This window comes from Leptonotus elevatus, chromosome 16 (genome assembly GCF_054856555.1).
Source record: "Leptonotus elevatus isolate MCC_2025b chromosome 16, RoL_Lele_1.0, whole genome shotgun sequence".
NCBI lineage: Eukaryota > Metazoa > Chordata > Actinopteri > Syngnathiformes > Syngnathidae > Leptonotus > Leptonotus elevatus.
In genome coordinates this window covers 15,811,291-15,830,234 of record NC_141254.1, presented here as the reverse complement: position 1 = coordinate 15,830,234, position 18,944 = coordinate 15,811,291, and the positions used below count along the sequence as shown (strand labels likewise).

Genomic DNA, 18,944 nt, shown 5'->3' with positions numbered 1-18,944 from the left:
TTTTTTGGGTTAAACAACTCAAAAAGTTGGCTTGGCTTGGCTTTTTTTTTTTTTTTTTTTACCCAATTCAATTGGGCTCTTTAAAAAGTTTGGTCAAATTACTAACCCACAAAGCAACCCCAAAAAATTGGGTTGCTTTTTGGTTTATTAATTTAATTTGACCCAATTTATAATTAAATAACCCACAAAGCAGCCCAATTTTTTTGGGGTTGTTTTGTGGGGTTTTCATTGACATTCATTTGGGTTAAATAATCAAAAAGTTGGATCAGTCCATTCTTGACACAATTTGGGTTATTTTTTGACACAGCTGTTTTTAGCGTGTCCCCCACATTCATAAATCAGACCCCAAAATACACAAATTCCACCACTTCGGGCACATATCTCCTACCTGACCCGGAGACACCCTTTCCCCACGGTATCATATTTGAAGGCGCTAATTCTCATTCCAGCTCCTTCACACTCGGCTCCAAGCGAGATTTGAAGATCACATGCAGAAAGCAGTGACGTAATACGGTGGCCACTAATCCAGATGTCCTTAAATGTTAGGATTCGATTTGGTGACAAAGGGCAGCCATCACAGAGTCCAACCTATCTCATTCTCCTGGAGCACCCCCTCGTAGAACTCGCTGAGGGACACAAACAAAATTGTTGGGTCAACTCCCATGCCGACTTTGTAGGGCCGGTCCACTGTTCCACCGCTAGGACGAAAAAAAAACACACTGCTTACCCTGAATCTGTGCTATGCATATTTGAATTGAAATGAATACCATGTTTAAAAATGATCCAAAAGTTTTTTTTTTGTTTTTTTTTATACGTGTCAGTAATAAATTGAATTCAATGTTACGTGCTGAAACATTGCTCATAAATATGCACTTTACATGCCCATGCTCAACGCTACCTGAGAATTACCATTGTGGAAGTCACTGAATTACAAAGTATGGCTATCAGAAATCTGTATAGAATTTATTGACTTGACGGCTCACTCTCTTACCTCCCTCAACTCTCCTTGCCTGAACGTATATGTTCGGATTCTCTTGTGGGCTTGCGGCAATGTTTGCAAAATGGAAATATACAGCGGCGAGAAGAGTGTGGGTGAAGGGAATTTTTATTTATATCGTTTATGCTTATGATGGTGTTTAGATTCATTGAAGTTATTTATAGGTCCAATCTTTCCAAACGAATGCTCCCAAAAACGAGTCTCTGCTGGGTCAGTGTAAATCCATCACTTCGTTATTTATCGTAGTCTCACGCGAGACCTTCTGGTTGTATAATAATAGAGCTGGTCGTCTTTGACCCCGTCATTTGTAAGGCGGTCATTTTGGGACAGCAGCTGTGTCCTCTCTAACCGACCCTGACAAGGTAGGACAAGTACCGTCTGTCTCCTTTTTCTCCTTTGGGCAGAAACGAACCTCAAACCCTGCTGTTTCACCTTTCAACTTTGAGCATCACTGTGACTTAAAAAAAAAAAAAAAAAAGAAGCTTGTTTTCAATATTTTACTTTGTGTTGAATTACCATAGACGTGCTGCTGTATGCCATTTCTACTTTTCAGTTCACTTTTTTTTTTTTTTTTTGCATGCCGCAAACTTATTTCTACACAGTCACGTGCATCAGAATTTATGTGCAAAAGGCTAACGCTGCTTTTGTCACTTTTTGTGCAAGATGGCACGCCATCACACTTCCGTCCTCTCACCTCACCTACCATCTCAGTGTGAAACCTTTAACACTTCTCATTTCTGTTCGTATCTATACAGAAGGATGCCATTCCTTCTCTGTCTTGCATTTCTTACCCTGTAAGGTTTACGTACACAAAGGGGTTCATACCAACATAATAAAGAGAATTTTTATTATTCCCCCGACTGCCGACATTAGAGACCTGGCAAGGCTGCAGCGCCAAAGAGTCTGTGGAAAATGGGAGACAGCCACAGAGCTTCTGCTTCTTCCTCCTACATCTTATGCAGTAGCAAGACCTGAAACAAAGAAAGTGAGGATGAGGAGGGAAGGGACACAAAGTACAGTTCATTCAGCAGACACTTCATCAAGATCTAATTCAAGAACAAACAAAGTCCTTTATGTAACCTTTATTTATAAAGGCAACGCAATTGAGGACAGATTGTCGTTTGCGAAGAAAACCGTACCGTGTGCTGTAGTTACATAATGTATTATTACATCACGACACATGGTGATTAAATGGTAAAACCGACTGAAAACAGGTGCAAAGATCATGTACACTGTGGCCAAAAGAAAGACGACCTTTAGTAAAAAAAATGAGATTGCAGGTGGGTGGTATGCATGGTGAGCAAGAGTGAAGATGGAGTGGAATCTTAAAATTGAAACATTTAGAAGACAATGAGCCATAATAATCAAAAATATTTTTGAAGAAATACATGCTAATGGAAATTGAGTATCATTAGTGTAAATTGGGTGCAGCTTTTTGCTTTTCAAAAAAAATAAGCGGCGTATAAAATGGATGGCTGGATGGAGCCAATTCGACAACGCAGGTGTCGCGGCCAGTGAATGGATAAGATTCTTTATACTAGTATTGAATATTTTTCCATCATACATTGTACATTGCAGTATACATCATCACATACTGTAGTGTGACAGAGCATTTAAAAAAGAGAGTTACAACCTGGGTGAGAACCTGACAACCCCCCCCCCCCCCCCCCCCAAAAAAAATTTTTTTTTACACCACACTAACTCCCATAATGAGGGCACCTCTTACTGGTATTAATCATGTCGATAAAACCTGTGTTAGTATTCTGGTACAAAAAAAAAGAAGCAGCTCTACCTCCTTTAGGTGATCAAACAAATGACACATATCGTCTTTGTAGACTATACTTCATAGTTGCATTCTCCCCACAAGAGAAAAACTCTCTATACAAAAACTTTAGCACCATGTCGAATTGGATGATTTATGGCCCCGAGAGCCATTCTATGGATATATTTAATTTTCCACGTGCAACATGACCTGAATAGCAAGTGCGGCAGCTTCAATTCAAAAAATGGTCTTGTTTTATATCGAACTGACAGGGCTGAATTTAACGACTACCTGGTAAGTCCCACAATGGGGGAAATTGCGTAATCACCTGCAATCATCTGTCAAGGAACAGCAGACGCAGTTCTTAACCGCTATCGGCATACAAATCAATAAAACAATGAGTTGATTATTAAGGAAATGTTTAATTGTGGGGAATTGATAGTAAGTCAATCACGTCGGAAACGAAATGAGGTCAAATGGAGGGCATGATTATAGACTGCGAGCAGCAGACGAGCTGTTGATTCGGTCACAACTCATTTGTGTCCTAAAGAACAACATGAGCTCCTAGTAAAAGCTGATGTACTCGCAAAACCTGTTAAAATTAAATATAATTGTTTGATGGATGTTATCAGCAAATGGAAAATGTTCAGAAATATCACAGCATTTGCCACTCGAGACTACGTAAGAAAAAATGGGCTTTCGCTCTGGTTTGATGTTGTCCTTTGTTGTTCAAACATTGTTGTTCCGGTAAACCTTTAGTCCACGGGTCCGCGGCTCGGTATTTATGACCGCAGCCCGTTTTCCATGGACCTGCACACAGCAGAGGATTGGACTCTGCATAAATCATCTCAACTACAGTACAGCACAGACCTAGCGCTTGCACATTTGCATTCTCTTGTTTCAGGGTGGGGACTGATTTGTCCATTAGTGTAGCTGATTACCCAATGCAGTAAGCCCCAAGGACAAATGGAGGGCATAGGGCTTCAGAACATGGCCACGGGCACCAAACATGCCACCATTACTTTGGTGGAGAACGATTGAATTCCTTATTTGTAATCCATATGTTTTCTAGCATTTATCCTATTCAGGCTCACATCCATATTTGCAATATGGAGCAGATCTTTCTCAAATGTCCATCTTCCCTAATGACGAACTTTGCTTTACACTCTAAAAACATTTGGTTCAAAAAATAACCCAAATTGGGTCAAGAATGAACCGTTGAGCTATTTAACCCCAAAAGTTGGGTCAAATGAATAACTGAGAAAACAACACAAAAATTGGTTATTGATTCAATTAGAAGTTGGGTCAACTTAAATGAATAACCCACAAATCAACCCAGTTTGTGGGTTATTAATTTGATCAATTTTTGAGCTTGATTAAATAACCCAATTGAACTGGGTCAAAAATGTTATTAAACACAAAACAATGGGTCAAATGAAATTTAAAACCCACAAAGCTACCCATTTTTTTTTAAGGTTGTTTGTGGGTTATTAATTTCACCTAACTTTTTGGGTTAATTGAATAACCTAGTTGAATTACCGTGAAAAATGATTTGAACCAACTTTTTGAGCTATTTAACCCAAAAGATGATGTCAAATTAAGTTAATAATTCACAAATCAACCCATTTGTTTGTGGGTTATATATTTGACCCAACTTTTTGGGTTAATTGAATAACTCAAACTGTTGGGTCTGTCCCTTTTTGACCCAATTTCTGTTATTTTTGCCCCAACTGTTTTTAGAGTGTAACGGAGTGTGACAACAACACTTCCGGGTCACTTCCTGTTGAAATCAGGTCACTTCCTGTTGATTTTGAGCAACACACAGGTCACAAAAGTTAGACAAATGAAGAGAATGGACTTTTGGAAATGTACAATTTCACAAAACAAGTATCAGAATTTACATTTTGATATGTAGGTCAGTGCTTCTGATAGTACTTAAGCCTGAGGGTTCAACCACTGAGTAAAAGTCATTGTTGAGTGCCCCTGCAGTGACGCCAGTGTGTCTGTCCGTGTCGTCAGTCTGCTCTCAGTTCTCCCGAGGAGTCTACGCCATCTTCGGTTTCTACGACAGGAAGTCCATGAACACGCTGACCTCCTTCTGCGGGGCGCTGCACACCTCCTTCATCACACCCAGCTTCCCCATCGACGTGGACGCGCAGTTTGTCATCCAGATGAGGCCTGGCTTGCGAGGCGCCGTTCTCAGTCTACTGGACCATTACAAGTGGGAGAAGTTTGTCTACCTTTACGACACGGATAGAGGTAAGAGCTGCTTTCTGGCAGAAGCGCTTGCGTTTGCAAAAAAAAAGTGATATCCAGCAGAAGACAGATGAGCCGTGATGCACATCTGTTCTTAATTACACAGTGTGCACGATGAGTCTCTCATATGTAAATCCACCGTCCTCAATCATCTGATACATTTGAATCTATGCCTTTAACGTAGTCTGAATTGCTTCATTATAACGTCTGAATGTCTGGCTGAGCGTTCAATCGCGCCTCGCGCCCCGTGAAGTGAGTCGACCACAGGTGCGGGCGGTCCGTCTGCCGTCTCGTTCTAATCCTCGACACTCTCTGATTGTCATTTAGCTTTTTTGTCATTTAGATTTGGCTAATAGGATTACATTAAGATATAGCGTAGCTTTTGGAAACGTATCCATATGCAGCAAGATCCTTGCTCCCCTCATGTTGGGCAACTATTTACAGACTTGTTACATTTGACTCAATGTTCTGTGGGTTCAAATCTGGGTTCCAGCCTTCCTTCCTACATTTGAAAAATCTAGTTTCTTAGGTTAACTGCGGACTTTAAAATGTATATGGGTATGAATTTAAGTGTGAACGATTGTTTGTCATTAGTTCAATCGACCGTTTATCCCACGTTTTGGGGTCATTAACATTTTGAATCATCTCATTCTACCATGATCTGTAAATTATGTTTGTCAAAAATGAAGACTAGTTTGGATGATTTTGAAAGAGATTAAAAAAAGGGAACCTCTTTAGATCGAGATTTTTAAAGGGGGGAAGCAAATACTGATTATGATTGCGTGCACTATTGACTTTCTTAAAATTATATATTTTTTAAAATTAGCACTCTTAATTGAAGGTTGCTATTTTATTGGTCAGTGACTATATGGAGGACCAAAAATGCCCAAATAAAAAATAAATACATACATAAAAGTGAAAATAAAAACTGATGTACAGGTAAAGATATCATAAATACATAAAAAATTAACTTAAATACAAAAAATACCTAAACTATATAAATAAATAAAAGTAAATATGAATTTAAAAATAAAAAACAAGACTCAAAAAATAAATATATATGTGGAAATATATCATTTTTGTATTTAATTTTTGAAATATATTTTTTGTATCTGTTTTTATTTTTGCATTTATTTTTTATTTTGACTTCTTTGGTCCTCCATAACTCCTGTTGTAATAAGAAACCAGTCCAGGGTGTTGTCTGCCTTTTGCCTGATGTCATCTCAGATCAGTTTCAGTGCCCTGGTACCTTGAACAAGCAGCATAGAAATTGGATGATGTTTTATTAATTTATTAATTGCAATATACTGTCTGCTTTAAATTGTGGTTAAGGTTACATTGAGAACATTCTGCTCCTAAATGTGCCGACGTGTTCACAAGTGCATGCTCCGAGTATTTTTAAACTGACACCGTGCATTTCTAGGACAAGAGCACTTTTTTTTTCCATTGCTTCCCCCGCCTCACTTTACATATTTCGTTTTCAGGTGGGTGTCTAATCATCTGCTCACTCGTGCAACTGACTCTCAAAAAGATATTTGATCACATCAGCAGAACAGAACAGCTGAATCACTTTTCTTAAAATCCATTTCTACCCCCATAACGCTCCAAAACTGAGCCATGTTTGAGAAGGACCATGTCAAATCTGGGTGGGTGGAGACGTTTTGTTTCATCGAGCTGGCCGACACCTTTTGGTGGCAGATTGCAGAAGCTGATAATTAGGCCGCTGGTGAGACGGTGACAAAATGATTAAGGAGTGCGTAACCTCCCCTGAGCACAATCATCCTTCTCCTCATCGCTCCTCCCGATCGTGCGACTTTGTTGGCCAGCCATCTTTAGCACTCCACAGCCAGACGCAGTGTAAACACTGCAATTTATGGATGGATTCCCACATGCCGCACAGCTTGTGTTTACTGAGAGGCACGTTGGCCTTCCTATTTTGGCCGCCTCCTCCCTGTTGGGCCTTTGCAGCAACGCAATCACCACTCATTCACACGGCAGCTCCACTTTCATCAACGGAAGAGGAAGGGGGCAGGAGTGGGATGAGCAGAAGGCTCAGGTTCTCTGCAGATGCACGCACAAAAGTATTGAGATAAAATACAATCAACCAGCTGCTGAGCAGTGGTTCTTAAGAACCCTGTTTGAGGTACTGAACCCTACCAGTTTTCTATGTGTATTCACCGAACCCTTCTTTGTTGAAAAATAAAATATGATTTTATGATCGAATCCAGGTAAAAAAAATAAAAAAAAATAATAATATATATATATATATATATATATATATATATATATATATATATATGGGTTCTTAAAATAAGTGCGTTAATTTTGAGTTTATTTAAAGTTCCTTTAACGACACTCATTTTTAAACGCGAGATTAATGACCGGCCCTTACTTGGAAAGCCTGTACTGGGGGAATTCCAGTCGCAACGCAGAAGACACGCCCATGTCAAAATTTAGCAGTAATAAATGTAATAATATTGCATATATTTGTGGAGACTGGTGTGAAGTTGTATTTTACAATTTTAAAAATGTGCACAAGTTCATTCATGTTAAAGATTAAATAGCTCTTAATATGAAAAGCAAAATGCATTGATCTGTCACTGTTTTACAAATGCAATTATGCCATCTAGTGGCAGAAAAATTACCTCAACACAAATCAATATAACACACTTTTTGTTTTTAATCTTTTTAATTTTAACTCAAGTTTATGAATTATTACGAAATTACTGTATCAATGACTAAAAGATGGAGCCACATTTGTAATAGTTAAAAAAAAAAAATCTGTTTTATGTTAACAAGAGTATGAAACTTAGAAAAAAATATTTTATTGTACATTTAGAACAGATATAACATTTATGAGTTAACTATTGAAGTCTTACGATTAATTAGAATTAAAAAAAAATAATGTAATCGCCTGACACCCCTAAAAAAATATCGCCTGAAAGCTTAACCGCCATCCAAAACGGTAACTGTAAAATTGGATTTTCAATGCATGACAAAACAGAATCCCATAGAAACCATTAAATGCATTCATGTATGAACCGCACGTTTAATTTCCAAAATTGTACTTCAAAATGTAATGTGTATCAAGTGCACATTAATGTTGGCAACGTCGCTCGGTGACAGCAGTCGGCAGTTGATCTAAAAGGAACTGACACACCAACTATGATTCGGAAATAATGAGCTTCGTTTTTCCCCCCTTAGTGCTGCTTCATGCAGCCCACTTCTCACCGCAACAATTTATTGTTTGATGATCACAAGTGAGACAAAAGGAGGGAAACTCAAGACTGCCAGTCTCCTCAAGACAGCAGTTTCATAAAAAAGACGAGAGAAAGCGTTGCACGTTTATCTGCTGCAGTGTGACGTCATCCGCTTGCGGTGGTTGTACTCGCTTTGAAATGTCCTCATTTAACAGCCTGCTGGCAAAAAATAAAAAAGACCTCTCGAACTGGGCAACATCTGGTCTTCACCAGCTGGCCACTCGAGTGGGACCTTGCCAGGTTTATTAATGCTTAGATGATTTATCGCAATTTGTACTTAATCCAAAGTCATAACGAGGAGTTTCATTTAGACAAAAATAACGCTCCACCCATTTTTTTTTTTTATGTCAGCATCGTCATTGACTTATTTTAACTAATAATAGCGTTAGCATAAATGAAACGAGAAGTGTATAAGATCGTAGTGCTTACCATCATTTTTGTTTATAAAACTATAAATTATTTTATAATTATAAAGTGGATGCTCTGTCGATTAATCAATGAGATCCGCTATGCGCACTTTAGCCTCCAAACGCAAACTCATTCACTCAACTCATTTTCCATGCAATGGCCCCGCCCCCTCCGCTCTTTCATCCAATCACATTCAGATACATTCATGGCTTTGGAGACAGTAGGAAAATTGTAACACTTTTAACAGCAATCGACGTGACCAACTGCAGGGTCAGTACTCGTTACAGTCTGCAACTGGATGTGGTTTTAAAAAAAAATGACTGATTGTTGTATTGTAGCAAAATATGACATTTTGATTGTGGAATTGCAAGCGCGCCTGCGGTACACGACGGCTTGAGCAAAACACAAGTTAATACGAGCATTGGTTTTCACAACATCGCCGTTTCCTGATCAACAATGACTTAGTTCCGTTGTACATGGAAATCAACTCTCCGTTGTGCTGTGTGCTCCATATTACACCTACCATTGAAATAAGGTGCAGCAATCTTAACAACCCTGTCAGAATTGCCCCGCCCACCCCATCAAACGGCACTAGCCAGGATAGATAGTAGATACTTTACATTCAACGTTGGTCTCTTGAAGAAAATATCTAATTAATTGCACGTTGCTAAAGAGCTGCACTCAGCAGTCGGGCACGCTGGCTCATTAACAGGAAGTGGAAAAGCCTGCAAAGCAGATGTTCCATGCTGTAAACACTTTCAGCGCACCTTCACTCGGACGTGGACGCACATCAATGAGATTCGAACCAAGTCTCCAGCTTGCGCACACTGTATTTATCCCGGTTTATAATATCGGGGCTGTTAAGAGAGATTCATCATACCCGCTCTTCAGTTTCAAACGGCTCTTTCTTCCCTCTTCAAGGACTCTTTCCCAGGCACATAAACATGGCAACGTAAAAAAGGAGAACAAAATGGTGACAGCGTAGGCTAGCAGAGACTCAATGGTGCTTTTCAAGGGGGTTCGAGTGGTAACCAAAGCAAAGACATGCAGATGAGAAAGGTACTTTTACAAACAAATTTCACACACAGGAATATTTAATGAAGCAACTCTTACGACACAGCTGGGCCTTTTTCTTGCATTTAATAGATGATGTGTTTAAAGTCACTTCAATAAGCTTTTATTAGCATCTGCAAATACAGTATTAACAAAATGTGACCTTTGGATTTAATGTTTGGATAACACATTCACACAAATCCATATTTAGGCTGGGCATTCAAATAAATGTCCTTGAACAACTTTGAATGTTGACGCTCATTTGATTGCTTCATTGTTTTTGGGTTGGGCACATTTTATCCCTTAATGGAGGACGTAGCTCAACTTTCCACAGCTGAAGTCATATTTTTTACGTCACTAGCTTGGAAGTTGAGTTTGCTGACTCAATCAAGGCCTTCTTCTGGTTGCAACCAAATCGGGATCTCTCCATTCTGACTCAATTATCAAAGATGTGATTAGTCAGCTCTAATTATGCATTTTTTTTTATGTAGTGTAGTCAGTGTTTCCTTGCTTCACTGCACAATGAGCGATGTGGCTCAATATGGCTCAAGTGGACCCCCCTCCCCAAAAAAAATTGTCAACTCTTCGCTGCGCACTAAGCAATTGAGCCCTACACATCTACCAGCATGGCCTGTATTAGGTTTTGAGGCTCTACGTACAGTACACTGCACTGTATTATTCTTTGATTAAACCACAAAAACATGGTGTGATTGTCAAGAAATAAGCAGATTGCCACAAAGAGGCAACAGACGGTAATAAAGGGCAGGAATTATGATTACGATTCGATTCAATATGGTACGGCTCGGTTCGAGAGGGTATGACGCAATGACTTTTTTGTTGTGATTTTACATATATTTGATTGAATTGTCAGTCGTGAAAATGCGCTATGCAAAAAAAGACAATTTGATACATATCTTGATTTATTTCAAAGTAGAATGATTTCATTCGGTTTGATTCAATGCACTCACGTTTTATAAATCCAAAACGGATTTTCCGGCTCAAACTGTTTTTTGTTACACATCTATTGTAAATATATGCATACTGTATATATTAGGGGTGTGCATTACGATACATGAGTGCAATACAATTGAAGTACTTTACATGTTAGAGTAGAGCAATTTGATTCAGTTTGATTCAAGTGGGATTACAATTTGATTTGATGTGATGATTTTAATGAGAGTATCTTATTAAAAATAGACAATCATTTTACATTCTGAATTAATTTGCCAGTAGTGTAAACAAGATTTTCCTTCAAAGACAAAGATGTGCATTTGCAGTTTTGTTCTGTTTATTAACCGGTAACATGTAAAACTATCCAAAACTCACTATTGAAGTTCATTAAATTCAAAGAAACAACAAATCATCAGGATTTCAGTAATTCATGTACTGAAGCACTTTAAAACAAAACTGATTTTCCAATTCAAATATTATTATTTTTGTTACACTCTTATATATACATATGTATATATGTAAGTATGTAAGTCACTTTAGATCTGTGTGTGTGTGTGTATGTATGTGTGCATTTACGTGCACTGGCAGTGTTACAAAGTGCCCGCTCTCCTCAGACGCCCAAAATGGCACCGATTGATCCATGCACGTCCACGCATGCAGAGGCAGTGAACAAAATATCCATCAAAAAGCTGCAGGCTTTCTGCCCGGTTGCCTGCCTGTATTTACAAATTGTGTGTGGATTCACATTTATGCAGCGTAGTACACAAAAATACTCTCTAGATTTTTGCAACCTAGAAGGCGACATCGAAACCAGTATTTCTTAGCGTGGATTACAGTTATTAGTATTTGCCGACCCCACGTTATCCCCTGGATATCAAAAGTCTTCTTGTCATCAAGCAGGAAGTGTAGCTTTTGTAGGATGTTTCTTGGGCTGGGGAGGAGTTCTGGGGGGGGGTGTCTGGTCGGTGCTGGATTTCACCTTCCTTGGTTTTCTTCGGTCCCCTCGGGTCTCCTGATGTTCGGTTTAGGTGAACGGTATGAGATTTTTTTCTAATAGGTGTTCTGGTGAGCTAACAAATACACGCACGCACGCACGCACGCACATACACATACTCACCCACACACACAAAAAAAAAATATATATATATATGTATATATATATATATATATATATATATATATATATGTATATGTGTATATATATATATATATATATATATATATATATATATATGTATTAAAAATAAAAAAAAAAAAGAGCAATGATGATGACATTTCCGAATGAACAATACTGAGCTCTTAAGAAAAAAAAAAAAAAAAAAAAAAAAAAAAAAGCAGGAAGTGTAGCAGCAGTAAGACCTGCTTAACTCTTAAGCTCTTTGTTTGTAGAATAGCAAATGATGCTCTTTTTTTTTACAGCACACTTGCATTGTAAAATGCCTTCACGAACCGGAAGCAGCACTGGCACACTTGTTTACGTTTATTTGGCTTCAGTACGTTGCGTCGTTTGAAGGGTTCTTGCCTCAGTGCGGCGATGGGTGTGAACTTCAGGACCTCGGACAGCTCCCACTGCGCCCCCCCCCCCACCCCCCCCCCCCCCCCCCCCCCCGCTCTGCGAATTGCCGTCAGCACTGTCAACATGCATGTGAGCTCTTCCACAGGCAGCAGACAGTTGCTTAGCAAAGAATGAACTTGTGCTGCTTTTTACTGTAGTACAGTGTCAGGCACAGTCAGTTTTAGTAGATGAAGGTTACACTGCGTTGGTTCAAGGCGAGGCAAGGCGGCTTTATTCATATGACGCTTTTCATAGTCAAGGTAACGCTTTGTACTTCACATCGTTAAAAGTACATTTAGAAAAATAACAGCAAGAGACGGCGGCACGGTGGCTGACTGGTTAGCACGTCCGCCTCCCAGTGCAAAGGTTGTGAGATCAAGTCTGGGCTTCGGCCTTCCTGGGTGGAGTTTGCATGTTCTCCCCGTGCTTGCGTGGGTTTTCTCCGGGTACTCCGGTTTCCTCCCACATTCCAAAAACATGCATGGCAGGTGAATTGGACACTCCAAATTGTCCATAGGTGTGATTGTGAGTATGGTTGTTCGTCTCTGTGTGCCCTGCGATTGGCTGGCAACCAGTTCAGGGTGTACCCCGCCTACTGCCCGAAGCCAGCTGGGATAGGCTCCAGCAACCCCGCGACCCTTGTGAGGACAAGCGGTACAGAAAATGGATGGATGGGAACAGCAAGAGACATTTACAAAAAAAAAATACAGAAATAAAAAAAGAGTTTACTAAAATGTATTTAAAAAAAACATATACTTCAAGTAAATGATTAAAACGATTTTACATGAGCTCGATTGTGCAACACTCACACTTAGGTTTGACTTAACGGGAAAATGCTGCTTCGCCGTGTTTGGTTTGAACTATGGGTTCTCCGTCTCAGGGGTCAGCAACCTTTCCTGTCAAAAGAGCCATTTTAGGCCAAATAAATAAGCAAAAATGTGTCTGGAGCCGCAAAACATTTGAACATTGTGATGAATGAAACTGTGTGTTATTGTTAGTCATTCAATACTTTGAGATTCATTTTCTTCTACCACTCGGCTTCCATTTTTGGATTTTTTTCTTGTTGTTATTTATCACGTTTCATTTTTTTATACATTTCTAGACATTTCTGCCTTTTTGATACATTTCTGACATTTTTGGCAATTTTATGGACTTATTATGGCAATTTCATTTTTTGGGGGGGGGGGCATTTTTCTACCTTTTTTTTTGTGGACGTTTTATGGTAGTTTTCTGCTTTTCAAGTATTTTTAAAAACTTTTTCTACCTTTCCTCTCTTTTTCTGACAAATGAAAAAAAAAGTACTCCATTTTTTGAATATTTAATTTTTATTCAATCATTAATTAATTTGAAGAATATTTTATCTTAAAAATAAATAATAATAATTATGTAAAAAAAATTATAATAATAAATCTGTAAAACTCAGATTAAACATTCAATGACCAAAAACTGAGCTGCAGCTGTTTAATGCTCTTAAGTCCAGTCGGTGGTCAAGATTTCTGGAGACATAACCGATTTTCGTTATAATAACAGACATCTCGTCAAAGTGATCCTGGGTTACTCTCACCATGATAAACATGACCTCTTTTTTTCGCCAATGTAAGCCAGGGAGTTGCTGTTATTTGTAGTTTGCATTGGTGTACAAGTTACTGTACTTAGTGCAAACATAAATATATTGTACACACAACATTTTTGTTCTTGCCCCCGTTTTTGAATTTTATTTTATTTTTTTAGATTTGAGAGAAATAGGCCTTTTATGTACCTATAAAAATAATGTAGTTTACAGTAGCTCATGAAAAAAAGTGACCCATGTTTGGTCTGTCAGAATGTCAGTTGTACACTATAGAGGGGGGGGTTATGAAATCACTGTTATCATATTTACACACTAACGGAAATTCTTGCTGGAGGCTGTGTGATGATCTGCGGACCATTTACACAAGGCTGCCAAGTCCGAGCCTCGGGTCACACACATATCCAGACACCTATTAGAGAGTGGAAGAGAAGAAGATATGCTTCTTCTTTTTTTTTTTGCTTTTTTTTTGCAAGATCAGCACAATAGTCAGAGAGATTGCTGCATTTAAAGTGTGTGCAAGCCAAAGATCCTGGCCTGGGGGTCTGTGCACTCGCGCATGAGATGACAGCGTACCACACACATGAATATACACAAGGCTTCTATTTTTTATATTAGATACAGAGCGCTGCTTTAATTCTGCTTGCATTTCAAAGTGTTTTCCCTCCTGCTGCTTCAGTTGAGCACAGGCCAGGAGCAAGATGACGATTCGGGCCAAATTTTCCATCTCTCAGCCGGTTGTCCCGGCGTCCTTACAGCAGTGGAAATGGTTGCAATGGAGTGGAGGAGTAAACCAAAAGTGTACGGAGGAGGCGGCGAGCGAGCGAGCGAGGGAAGGAAGGAAGGAAGGAACAGAGGAGTCAGCAAAGCCTTTGTGACCGGCCTGCGTCACAAAGCAGGCAACGGCGCAGAGGTCCGCGCATTGTCAGCTGTCGAATTCACCCGTTTATTTATTTTTTAACTCATGGATTGCATGCTTTCTTCTCCCTATCATCCAGCTCATCATATCTAATCCGAGCCCACCTCAGCGCAGACTATTAAAGACCCTCTCGGTTGTGAAGCTCTGCTCAGTTTTACCGCCTCTCTTCCTTTCCCTCATCTATTTCAGGACTATCGCTTTCAGGATAACGAAAAGCCATTACAGCAGACGTCTTTATGCATTATGAAAGAGATTGATGTGACATGCGCTCCCCTGCTCGCCCCCCAAGAGAAAACGTTGTTTTTCTTTTGCTTTAAGAAGAGAGGATGAGAGTGAGCAGAAAAAAAAGGGGGCCGGCGTTACATTTGAAAGAGCGCTTTTGTTTGTTAGTCGCCTTCTCTTTTTGTCCATTTGATTTTTTACAAGTTGACAATGATCACACAACACGGACGCAAACAGGAAGCAGAGGTGCGAATGCTCAACATGTTGTCAGCAAATACGGCAGTGGCTGTTAGATACGGAATGATGTGTTTGATGAGCTCTCGTTTGGGGGCGCTGGCAGGAGCAGGGGCAGTGGTGCGATTCGTCTCATTTGGAATAGAGAGATGCTGTTAGTCACATTGGGAGTTAACGGCAGCTTGTTAGGCTAACTGGATATTTCCAGAGATCTTTGTGTGAGCTTTCTCGGATTTTAAGGCGCACAACGTGGTACAGATGGCTCCTTTAGGATTTTAAAGAGGTCACCTCCTCGAGGGAGGCGGGAGAGAACGACTGAGTCACAGATGAGACGACACACAACACACATTATTGCCTTGAAGAAACGTGGTCGGGTGAGAGACCCACAGTTTGTTCTTTTACAGACTGTGTAAAAAAAAAACACACACACTTTGATAGAAGTGTTTTTTCTTTAATTTAATTTAATTTTATGATTTATGAATTGGTCATTGAGAATAATCTCCAGTCCAATTGGCCTGAAAATATTTTGTTAGCGGCAAGTCTATAAGTAAATACATCGAATTAGGGGAATAGAAAATCATCAAGCCATCAATTTCTTGCAATTTTAAGGAAAAATGCTAAATTTTAAATTATCTGCCATTTTGGGAGAAAATTTGATGTATCAAAAGTACTAGTGGTATCTGTATCCTGGTATCGGTAACTTCTCACTAGTTGTAGTGGCATCGAACGTCCCTAAATTAAATAATAATATTGGTATAATACATCGAGATTTTAAAATATCATGCTATTAAAGACAAAATTATGTTGATGTATATATATAAGTGCTGTCAAAGGTAAAGCATTAATTAATTAATTAATCACAAAAAAATTCTCGCATTGATCATGAATTAACGCAGATTAATCGCACTATTAATTTTGACCATAGATGATCCTTTAGCGTGACAGCGGATGGCTACGTTTAAGGTAGCACAGGTTGTGTTTGAGCAATAAACATAAATACATGCATCAAAGCAAAACATTTAATAAATGTTTGCGTATCACATTTAGAATTTGGTTCATGTCAAAATAAAAAAATAAAAATATTTTTAAATTATTTTTTGTTATCGATGCCGCTGATCCTCATCAGGGTCACAGGTGTGCTGAGGTCAGAGTACAATTTGGATTTGTCGCCAGCCAATCACAGCTCATTCTTGGTCTTTTTTTTTCTGCCTTGTCAAATGATCCAATGTTCCATTTGGACAAAGCGTTATTTTTCAAGGCAGGACCGAATAATTGAGTTGGTGAAATGTCCTTGATGCTCGTCCTGCCTGCTGCCGCTTGTAAAAGGTGCCATCTGTTTACAAAGTCAACCAAAAGACCAGAAGGACCAAAAGTCTTTGTCACTTGTTCATTGACTGATAAGTCACAACAGTGCTAAGGCTCACTTTAGCAGGTTGCCTTTGACATTGATTTTCGTATTTGAATGCTTAATTCCCCAAATATCCTGCTTAGCATAGTTTAATGTCAGGGTAAAAAAATATATATATATATATATAACACGTACAAAACTCTTATGGGAGTCATTTATAAATCCATTTCAAATGTTTTGTATATCCCAGCTTAAGAGAGTCTCATAGTGGGAGTTGCACAGAGACTCAGCCTTTTCTTTCCGCTTGTCTGCCACCCCTAATGTTCACATTTTTTTCCCCCACTTTTTAATGTTTGACCCGCTTGAACGATGTCAGGCTGAGGACCAGTTTGGGGCCATCTGCCGCCTCTTATCCACAAATCCCTGAGGGCGAGCCACGTGGACGCTCCTGTGCCTCCCGAGCGGCCGATGCGGCGGCGGCGGCGGCGGCGCCCGTCGAGATGCGCTTGCCTTTAAAGGCCACAGCTGACTGGAGAGCCGCTTGCTTAAAGCATGCTGCTCTGAAGGTCACCAGCCATCATGTCACCTGAATCCCTGTGCTCTGATGCCTTATTAGGAACGGATCAGCCGGCACATCCATCTGGGAGGGCCACTAGCGACTCGCTGCTTGCTTTTACTGTGCATGTATATATTTTTTGGGGGGGATCAATGCACATTAGCATGAGTGACATCCATTCGGATGTTGTCGTTCTGACGGTCATTTGGAGTCAGTATCTTCCATTGAATTTAATACTAATTATTATGTAGACTACTGAAAACTGAACGTATGTTTCCAATTACTGGGATACTTTGTTTGATTTGTATATTCTATAAAGGTCACTGGATAGAAATGGTAGATTTAGAAGCAACGTAAGTACATTAGGTCGATTTCTGGTATTGTGGAAATATTCAAGAATGGGAAATTAAACACCAAATTTCAGGACATTCTGATTAATATTCCGTTTGAGGAATATGAATAAAGCTGTTAAATCCACTCGTTTTTATTCATCTCAGGGGGCGGCCATTTTGCTACTTGCCACTGAAAATGACATCACAGTTGCTTAGGGTAATGACCAATCAGGTGAGCCGTGATTGGTCGCTACATGAGCCTTGCGCAACAGCGATGTCACTTCAGTCGACAGTAAGTAGCAAAATGGCCGCCCCTGCTTAATTCATATTCCACAAATGCAATGTTATATATATATGTTATATAACATATTTGTAAAGACATTTTTGGGGTGAATTTAATTGATTAAATATTGAAATCATTCTTTTATCAGCACATCGACAAGAACTGATGTGGAGCACTTCAAAAAAAAAAAAAAAAAAAAAGGTCCATGGCCTCAGGCATGTGGCAGTGACCTACTTGCTTGCAGTCAATCAGTCACTGTTTGTAACGATCATATTCCTTTGACCCACAAATACAATACGATGCTGTACATTCATAAATAACAGCAAGGCTTCTGTGCGCTGTCCCTGGACTAAAAGGCAGAAATTGGGTGGAAAACAAATGACTTCACACCTTTTATAGACAACTTTGTCTGGACTTAGCTGGTTCTTCCGAAAATCTTCCTTCAATCAACGCATGTACAAACCTTGGTGTACAATATGTCGTCTTGAACCTAACATGACTGATTTTGGACTGCTGGAAACAAAAGAACTCACACAAGCACAAGAGCGAATATTTCACAAGATGCTCAGCGACCTGTTCTGACTGCTGACCATGATTCTTGAACCGCCTCTGTGGATTTAATGTTGCCGCTGAGCCAGATTAACACCTGCTCGTCTTTCTATGTGACTCACCTGATTCGTCCCACTCTATTCCTCGGAGCTCGACAGAGTAAACCTGCCACTCACTTCCTGTACACCTATTGTGCTCACTAAAGTGCTTTTTTCAGCTCAGCATTTTGACTGCAGATTAGTCACTCAGCTGCCAGTTTTTTAGGTACACCTGCACAAAACCGATGAGATTAGCTTTATCATAAATTCTGCTGTTATGGAGATACTGTACAGTTCACTTTTTGATTGCCACTGCTTTTTAACGACATTTTTTGGAAAGCTAAAAAGGTCGAGTACAGCACAATACTGTACGAAGCTGCGCTAACTCATTTCACGACATTACCCTTGAAAATAAATCATGTACAGTAAGTTGTCGGTTTGCAGTTGATACAAGTACCAACTACTACTTTCCTATATTGGGCATTTTATTACATTTTTGACTGTCAGACCTTTACTTAAATCTTCAGTGTGATATCAGCTGGTGGCACACGTTAGCTGTTTAGCACGTTAGCAAACATGGTACCTTAGAAGGAGCAGTGTGTACATAAAGAGCACAAAAATTATGCAGACGGGCATAAATAGGGGAGTTTTTCA

General features: G+C 39.5%; 1 protein-coding gene across 4 annotated transcripts in view; it reads left to right on the top strand.

The window, feature by feature from the left end:
• Positions 1–18,944, top strand: part of LOC147160963 (glutamate receptor 3) — a 57,682-nt gene that overhangs the window by 7,653 nt on the left and 31,085 nt on the right. For all 4 annotated transcript variants that reach the window (XR_015097357.1, XM_086097939.1, XM_086097938.1 and 1 more), the window contains exon 3: positions 4,779–5,018. Coding sequence is in view for 3 of the 4 variants with exons in the window: in XM_086097939.1 (XP_085954065.1) it covers positions 4,779–5,018 (240 nt within the window). In the remaining variant the exon portion in view is untranslated. The remainder of the gene's footprint in view (positions 1–4,778; positions 5,019–18,944) is intronic.